The following is a 9,546-nucleotide window of genomic DNA, read 5'->3' as shown; positions in this document are numbered from 1 at the left end:
TTGTCCATCCGGGTGAAAATCAAACTATGTCTCATGTATTTGTATAGGTACCATGCGTAGACTTGGGGGCCGATAAAGATGAAGACATGTATGTAGAAAACAATTTATTTTCCTCAAGCTATTTATGATGATTGCGATGTAGCATACATGTTTAGGTTGATAATTGAAAATAATAAGTTATATCTTTCTGTCCGTTCCAACTAATACTTTTATGTTTTTTTTTTATGTATTGATGTGTAATATGTTGAATTGGGAATAAAATCTGTAATGTTGCACTTTTCAAAAGCATACATGTTTTGATTGATAAAAACATGCAAAGCATATGCTTGTATACATGGTTCTTGAGAAATTTATTTTCACTTTTCAAAAGTAAAATGTCACACTTACAAATGTCTGCCACAAAATTACATTAAAGCAACATCATGAACATTTGAGATGAAATCATAGTAGTAGTAATTAACTGTCATATAAAGAGTTTTGGAGGTTCAAACTCTTTAATTTGCATGCGGCATCTCTTACGTAAACTTGGATAGGGATTGGATAACTGATACAAGGAACATTGCAGATCAAGAGATTCAAGAAGAGGGCAGCCATCAAGAATAGCAAGCAATCCATTATAGTTAAGCAAAAACCCATTCAATTTAAGATGGCGTAATCCAAACATTGTTTTTGCAATAGCAAATGCTTCATCACCTTCGCCATAAGAGTGAACCAAACATCCATGAAGACTTCGCGTGAAAAACATGCGCTCAAGATTTAGCGACTTCAAAAGAGGGCAACATCGACCAATAACTTCAAGGAAATCCTTTGATAGGAGGTTGCTACATGATAGCTCTTCTAATAGTGAAAACCTCTTCAGAAATTCACCCAATCCTTTATCTGAAATTCCATTGTAGCCTAAAATCCGTAACCGTCGTAAGTGACTTGCCCTGTTGCAAATATATGCACCAATTACTAACCATTTGAGTTGTTACAGATAGGCATAACACTGAACCATACAAAAGAATGTAAATTGAGTAAATTGCAAATTATGCCAAATGACTATAAAGGAGAATACCTGACGAATAATTTTAAATTATAATTTAGAGAATGTATAACCATGGTTAAGCAAGATGATATATCAAGAAGGATCAATGCAGTTGATAACAAATCATTATATTGTATGAAACTGGAATTGAAACAACCAAAATGAAATTAATTACCTATGAGCCATATATTCGAGAACTCCATCGGTTCCAAACCAGCTAATAGTAATGTCTTCCAGATGACCACTACTTAGGTCAATCGCACAGCGACAAATCTTCTCAAAATGCAAACGACTAACGCGAAAACAATGAATGGTGAAATCACCAGTCATGTGAATGGTACGCCACATTTGAGGATCCTTGCAAACCTTCCACCAAAGAGGACAAACATTTCGTGCACTTGTTACAATATCAACAGTATCAAGTCTCTGAAGAATGTTCTTTGTCAAGTCTATTGGAAGTTCCAGCCAGTTTGGCTTTGTGGTGCACTCAACTTTCGATTTCTTAGTACACAATTCCTTTATGCAACCAACGATGCTGAAAATAAGACCTACATTTACAATTTACAAATCAAAATTGAAATAGATCAAAAGAGATGGAGTACAAATTGGAAACTATACCTTGTAATTTGTATATTATGGAGATCCAGGGAAACTGAAGCAGTGCGGAGGAGAATGCCATTCACGGCAATAAGAACTCTAAAATAACCTATCTATCTACTATTTACACCGTTTGTTTTCCGAGGGCACTATCTATGTACACCTTATGTTATTTTTTGTCTTGCACGTGTTCTTCTTTCTTTTTTTAATAATAAAAAAACTGTTTTTATTTTCGGTCTCATGTTATTTTTTTATTCATTTTAAAACGTAAGAAGTCTTCTTGCAAAAAAAAAAAATGTAAGGAGTCTTTGGAATTTTTTTATCAAGTTTTCATTTATATGAACTTCGTCTTCTTTTTTATATGTTAATTTATTATTTATATGGTATTTTTCCGTATTAAAGAGTGTCGTTGAAAGATACGGTGCATGATATTAATTCTTTTAAATAAAAATAAAAATAATTATAATTATAATTTATTATCAAAATCATACAAGGAAAAATGTATGTCATTCAAAATTTATTACAAATTAGTCATTTTTTAAGATATTTTGATCTCTATTATATTAAATGTTGATTTGTGCTGATATAACCATAATTCCGCCTGTTTTGGTTGGCTTAAAAAATCATTATGAATAAAATGGATTCTAACTAAATACCTTATGATAACACTTTCATTATGAGGTTTTTATTAGATTATTTTTTACGTAATAAAAACTATAATCTTCAAGCAAATAATTTAACGGTTTAAGAATTCAAAATCTATACTTATTAATTAAGGCTCAAATTATAGGTTTGACTTTGGGACACAAAAATCTCATAAACGACCCTGCTTTTAAAAAAACTATTCAACTTGTACTTGCAAAAGTACAATAATAGAATCTAGAGTTTATATTGTGTATATCATGGATTGAGAATGCTCTCAAGAGTGATATTTTATAGCCCTTCGTGGGCTTGTATTTCGTTGACTTAAGCTCCAAGATGCTTGGGCCATAAGTCACTCTAGAGCATTCTAGATGTTTCTAGAAGCTTGTCAAGACGACGCCCTTATGGGGACGCACCTAGGGCTTCAGAAGTCCTTCAAGAGAGCGCCTGAGCCCTTCTGGAGGGCATCTGTGCCCTTAAGAATAGATTGATAGTCCATAGCCCCTCAAACATGTGTCTTGGGACAAGGCGAAGTGATGAATAAGTATAACTGTTTTGAAGGGCACACCCAGGCTTACCATAGTCTTTCATGGAGGCGTTTAAGCCCTTAGGAATATAATGACAGTCCACAGCCCCCCAAACACGAGTCTTGGAGACAAGGCGAAGAGATTTATATAGTCGATAGTCCACAATACGAACGTCCTCTTTTAAGACACTAACTTACTTTTTTTTTTATGGTTTTAATTTTAAGTTTTCATCTTTTATCTCCTTAGATATCTTCCTCGCCGATTTTTTGGTTATCATGTTTACGTTTTCATCTTTCATTCTCCTTTGATCTTTTTGTTCTTTGTTTTTTCGAGTGAATCATCAATTTCGTCCCTGAATTTGCAAGCATCAGCCAAAATCATCCCAAAATTTTGCGAAATATCAATTTCGTCCCTGAATTTCTCTCACGTCCATCAAAATGGTCCCTCCGTCCAAAAGGTCCGTTAGTGATTCTGAGCTGGCTCCATGCATGTTGTGTTGTCTTGTACACGTGTCAAAGAGGAAGCCACGTGTACAAGAACTAAATTGATGGAAACGCAAAAAATTAAGTTTTCACTTTTCAAATGCAATTTTTTCTGCTTTTTCATTTATACCGATCTTTTATCCTTACCTTCCACCCTCAGATTTCAGTCTCTGACCTTTCCCCTTCCCGCTAAATCCTTCATCACCTTCTCCTCTCCAAAATCATCATCATCGTCGGCGATCAACGGTGGTTTTTTGAAGAATGGAACGATCTTTGGTTAAGGTAAGTCTCACGTTCATCTCACCTTCACCTCCTGTTCGTTTTCACCATTTTTTTGGCCGTTTTTTTAATTTTTGTTTTTAGTTTTGATGATTTCGTTTTTAGTTTTAATGATTTCGTTTTCATTTTTAATGATTTTGTTTTCAGTTTTTGTTGTTGTTTAGATTAGTCTTATTAGGGTTTTCGGTTTAAAAAATAGAAAGATGATTTTTGTTCTGGTTGGTTACTATATTTGGTAATGGTGGAAATGTAGAAAATGTTGATGCTTGTAATGGTGGAAATGCAGAAAATGTTGATGCTGATATTGGTGGAAGTGCATAAAATGTTGATGCTGCAAATGGTAGAAATGTTGCTGCAAATGGTGGAAATGCTGATGCTGCAAATGTTGTAAATGTTGCAAAGATCAAGTTGTGTTTTCTGCATTTTGTATTTTGTTCTGCAAAGCTTGCCTTTCAGTGACCAAACTGATAGTTAGTTATATAATTCAAGGACTGATCTGGTGTTTTTTAACATAATATAGGGATCGATTTGATGGATAGACATAAAATTTAAGGACTAATCTGATGTAAATATTTTGACAGAAAGGTTACATGAAGATTCATCTTCAACCTCTTTTCATTACAACATTACACACATCTAGTACAATTCAGAAGCATATTCACAAACTCAAACAAGCAAACCATGACTATCAAAAAGTTAATCAACCTAAACTCAATTCCTTAAGTATCAACTTTGTCCATCAGCCTCACCCTCCAAACAACTTCATTCTCACTTTCCTTTGACTTGAACATGAAGATCGATTTTCTAAACATTTTTTGCCCATACACCCACCTCCATCATTTCGGATTCAATTACAACAGTTTTGTTTGAATGAATTTTGTGGATTTTTTGATTTTGGATTCAATCAAAAAATTAAGGTTTGAGGTTATTTCAATTGGGGAAGAACGTCACCACTAATTATTGGAAGAATTTTTGGGAATTTTGGTGTGGATTAAAGATTGTAAAATTAGTGTTCCAATTTTATACATTTGGGGAAGAAATAGCCATTGAGGAAGAGAGAGGTTGGGGAAGATGACATTCTTACATTCAAATCAGCCAAATTAGTCCTTGAAAATGTTGGTTACAATCAACCATATTAGTCTCTGCTTGTGTGGCGTCTGACATGGCAGTCCATGTGAGAGGTTAACGACCACATCAGCTCCGTTAACACCCCAGTTAATTGGAAGGACGAAATTGATTGACATTTTACAAATTCAGAGACAAAATTGATATTTTGCAAAATTTGGGGACGACTTTGCCTGATGCTTGCAAATTCAGGGACGAAGTTGATGATTCACTCTTATTTTTTCCATATTGAAACTATTAATCATTCATTGTATTGAAAAACAATTAAGAAACATTTTTAATTGATTTTAATTTTAATTTTTTTGTACCTGTGTCGATGATGAGCTGTTCTCGATAAGGGAGTATTATTGGTCCAAAAGATATCCACAATTCCTCCAAACAGAACATACGATGATTTATGTATAAAGATGAGGTATTAAAATAATGATTGCATTTTTCTACGTGAGTGCCATGGGAACACCCCTAACTAGAAATTAAAGCCAAGTAAGCTTTTTATCTATACTTATTTTGAATAATTCCACTGATAAAACGTGGCTTTGTTGTTGCCTTTCATATTATTTTTTCAACAATTGTCCTTTGCTTGATTTTTTTTCTTCCTTAAACTGCGTAATGGTAGAGGAACACTTACAGAAAGCATTGAATGAGGTGGCAGAAATCCAAAGCTCAGCTTCTGATATAGTTTAGAACTTGAAACAATGTTCAGAGTTAAGTGCAACGGATATAAAAGAGATAGAGAGAGAAGAGAAAGACACAATGTTATTTGGAAGTAGTTCAGTCCCCTTATCACTTACAAGAGATTTTTCACTATAATCAATCAGATCACAATTGCTCAAGCACACAAGCAAGAGACTTTTAACAAACAAAGATTACAGAGAATATTGTTTGAATTGAACACTTGATATACAACCAGAGATGTTTACTAAATATAACGATATGAAGTTACAAGTTAAGGGAAATGCCACTTTAGTATGGAAGAACTATCAACGATATGAAGCTATAGTTCTGATTCACTCATTTTGATTACTTTCACTTAATTGAGTTTTTTTTTTTTTTATACTTTCTTTAAAGCCTTTTATTATGATTTTCATCAATACTTTCTTTAAAGGCTTGTAATCGTATTTTGACCTATTTAAGATTAGGCATGGCAATGGAAAAGGATGGGGACGAATTTTACCTTCCCCATCCCCATACAATACTCACATATACTTACCTGTTACCCTTCCTATATCCAACGACGATGAGAAATTGAATCTCATCCATGTCCTTGATGGGTTCGAGTATACATCTCGTTGATGTAATAATAAAATAATAGTATAATTTGATAAATCAATTTCTCATGCTCGTGGGCCTAAATTTATCATTTTCTTTTGAAAAATTCATTGGTAACAGGGTCGTTCCTAGAGTTGTACATGCCTTAGGCATAATATGAGAATAGGGCTCTAACATAATACATCATAAAAAAAATTAGTTCATTGTTGTGATTTTATTAGATCTTCATTTCATTTTCTTCCGGTTTTCACTACCAAATAAATGTTTTTTTTGAAAACATCTGAAAATAAATCAATTACTTCATAGAAATTAAAACAAAATAAAATACCATAAAAGTAGAGAACAATAGCACATGCAAAGTAGACTGAAATTTTAGCACCTAAGAATAATAGGATCAAAAAAGTAAAAATATATCAACACGTAATTAATTAAATTTTAAACTTTTAGATGAAAAGTTCTCCAATGTTAAACTCGTTAAAACAATAAAACATGATACAAAATTAGTGTTAGACTTTTTAGAGGAATCATAGATATATACAAGAACTCATTTGTACGCTAGAAGTACATCATTCGTCTTTTTATATGCTATAAATATATCTAACAAGCTCATTATGATGATACAAAGTCAATGTAAGACTATTGTTAAATGTGCACTTAATAAGAAATTACCTCATTGAAATTGATGAGACACACATTAATTTTGACAGTTGATATATTAGCTATGCTGGCACTCCAAAACATCATATGTCAAATGCAACTATTTATAAAAAAAAAAAAAAAAACAAAACAAAGAAAGATGCGTGAATGCGTCTCACATCGGTTTCATGATCCTGAATGCATCTCGCATGATTTTGCATTATCAAAATCAATTTTGCGATCCTTTTAATCAATTCAAGAAAGTTGACATTTTTGTAATGATATAATTTAATTTTTTGGAACCATTGAAAGACAAAATTCAGATTAATTTCTCTAGTATGCATTTTCTACTAAAATATAACTTGTTTTGTTATAAAATTATCCCAATTTATTTGATAATAAATATCACCAATATTTTTAATATTAGTGAGGCTCATTTTTATGAACAAAGGGCCCAAAAAAGTATCACCAATTTTGTCGATAATACTCCCTCCATTCCTTTTCTTTTGATGTTTTAGAGTTTCAATTATATTCCAAAACTTTTGATGTTTTAGTGAATTTATTATTGTTTTCTCAAGTTTACCCTTGTTGGAAAACACCATAAACTATTAAAGTAATTGTGACCATTGGTTTATCACATGTGAATTTAATGATAAATAAGGACATTTCAGTCAAAAACACATAAATATTTATATACTTTAATTACTCCTTAAAACTTGTGTCAAGAGCTAAAACATCAAAAGAAAAGGAATGGAGGGAGTAATATTTTAGCACATTATTAAAATCAACCAATTTTTTTATAGGGAGGGTGTATATAAAATCTTTGTGATATACAAGGCTATATATAGCAAATCGCGCCAAAATGACCCAAAACATTTACAGACTTCAACCCAGCCTTTCGTCATATTGATGTTTGGGGCCTTAATGTGAACTTTACTATATACATCCCCCCCCCCCCCCCCCCCCCCCCCAAAGCCAAATATTATGTATACCCCCTATTATAAATTTGTTTTTGGCCCCCTACCGGCATGGGCCCTAGACCGTCGCATCCCCGGCCTATACCTAAGGTTGTCCCTGATTGGTAGATCCTTTTTTTTTGTGTTTCAAAATGGCGACTAGAAACTGATTAAGATGGACGAGAGGATTGCATTGCAGAGTGCGTGTTCTTTTAAAATAAGAGCCCACTGATTTTATTTTTGAGTCGGTCACAAATACTTGTTCTCATTTCTCACAATAGCTAAGTGTTCTCACCTGAGTTGTTTTATACTTCCTCTATTTTATAATAGGTGTCATTTTTATTAAAAAAATTGTCTCAAACTTTTTGTCTATTTTATACTATTAATACAACATTTATTACTTTTTTCCACTATCATACCCTTATTTATTGCATTTTAATCATCTATAATTATTCCACTAACGATAATTAATAACCGTGTAAAACTCAAATATGTGACACCTATTGTGAGGAGGTAGGAAGTATTAAAGTGTAGTATATATTTAATTATTAAGGGAGAAGATTAGTTTTAATTTCACAAGGTAGGGAAATGTATAATTTAAGATAACAAGAAGATAGGAAAATGTAATTTACTCCTAGGGTATTTATTGGGTTAATACCTTAGATAACCCATGTAATTTGGGTGAAGTCTGAAAATAGTCCCTATAGAAATAAAAACAAAGAATTCACTCTTATAATCTTGAATTCTACATATTATGACCTTTTACAGGGATTATTTTAATACATTTTAACCTTTTAAAGTGGCTATTTTCAAAACTTCACCAAAACATGTTTTTGAACGAAATTACACAGTCCGTCTCTTGATTTAAGTTTAAGTAAGTTTTTTGTCCTTTATATTATTTTCCAATTTAATTATTTATGTTATAAATGGAAACATCCATATACATTTTTTTTATTAAAAAAAATCAAAAAATCATCAAACTTATAAACAAACTCAAGTTTTCGTCATACAAACCTAAAAACCCATGTAATTCTTGGAAAAAATACAATAAACTCAACTTATATATTAGAAATCCCCGTGATTTGGCTCAGTTGGTAGGGATATTACATATTATATGCAGGGGAATGTGTGAACTCTATCCACTCTACTTCTCCACAATTAAATTGCGCGAGCTCTATCCACTAGACTACTCAAGAAAAGGAAAAAAAAAACTGTGTCAATTTATTTTTTCAAAATATTGAAAATTCATTTTTTCAATTAATACTTGTTAAAGGTGTAATCCTTAACACGTGCCTTTATGGAAATTTATGAAAAAAAATTCCTTCTTATTTTAGGGCTAATCTAATGCATGTAAGAGTAACGAAGGTTCTTATTGCCTGAATCACTTTTCTTTCTCCATCTGATCTCCACATTCTTCAGTTCCGTCGATAATCCATCGTAATCAAATTACAAGGTATAGTTTCCAATTTGTATACATCTATCTCCTTTTAGCTATTTCAATTTTGATCTGCAATTTGTAACTTCAGGTCTTATTTTCAGCTTCCTTCATTGCAATTTTGTTTGATTTGGGTTTGATCCGAACATCAAAAAAAAAAAAAAAAAAAACCAAATTAATTGGTTTGAATTGGAACATTGATTCATTGGAGCCTTGATTTGGTTCTCACACTCCTACCTTTCATAACTTACAACCGTATTTTTTAGGTGCAATTCTACAATAGAGTGTGCTCTTAAAAAATCATTTAAAAAAAAAAACAATTAGGGATGTTGGTGTATCATTATCATCTTTTTAGGGTTTTTTTTCTTCTTCTTTCCCAGGGCTTTATAAATTAATCGAATGCGTGTGGATCACTTACTTTGCCGGACTGCTTCAATCTTGCGCTCTCCATCGTATACCATATTCATCACTTCATCTTCATCATACAAATATATTACAAGATATAATTTCCAATTTGTATGCATCTATCTTTTTGGCTATTTCATTACTATGCAATTTGTAACTGTTAAGT

The 9,546-nt window shown here is 32.2% G+C and overlaps 1 protein-coding gene across 1 annotated transcript; it reads right to left on the bottom strand.

The window, feature by feature from the left end:
• Positions 1-375: 375 nt before the first annotated feature.
• LOC146939638 (putative F-box/LRR-repeat protein 9) lies at positions 376-9,436 on the bottom strand. Its single transcript, XM_085749798.1, has 3 exons — positions 9,394-9,436; positions 1,203-1,575; positions 376-929 (listed from the first exon to the last, which is right to left on the bottom strand). Exons 1-3 carry the CDS (start codon positions 9,434-9,436, stop codon positions 464-466), a joined length of 882 nt encoding a protein of 293 aa, XP_085605924.1. The 3' UTR covers positions 376-463.
• Between the last annotated feature and the right edge of the window lie 110 nt (positions 9,437-9,546).

Source organism: Medicago sativa, chromosome 3 (assembly GCF_051527215.1).
Source record: "Medicago sativa cultivar Bolivia chromosome 3, Bolivia_mono, whole genome shotgun sequence".
Taxonomy (NCBI): Eukaryota; Viridiplantae; Streptophyta; class Magnoliopsida; order Fabales; family Fabaceae; genus Medicago; species Medicago sativa.
The sequence above is the reverse complement of the archived record's forward strand: the minus strand, read 5'-3'. Positions and strand labels throughout refer to the sequence as shown.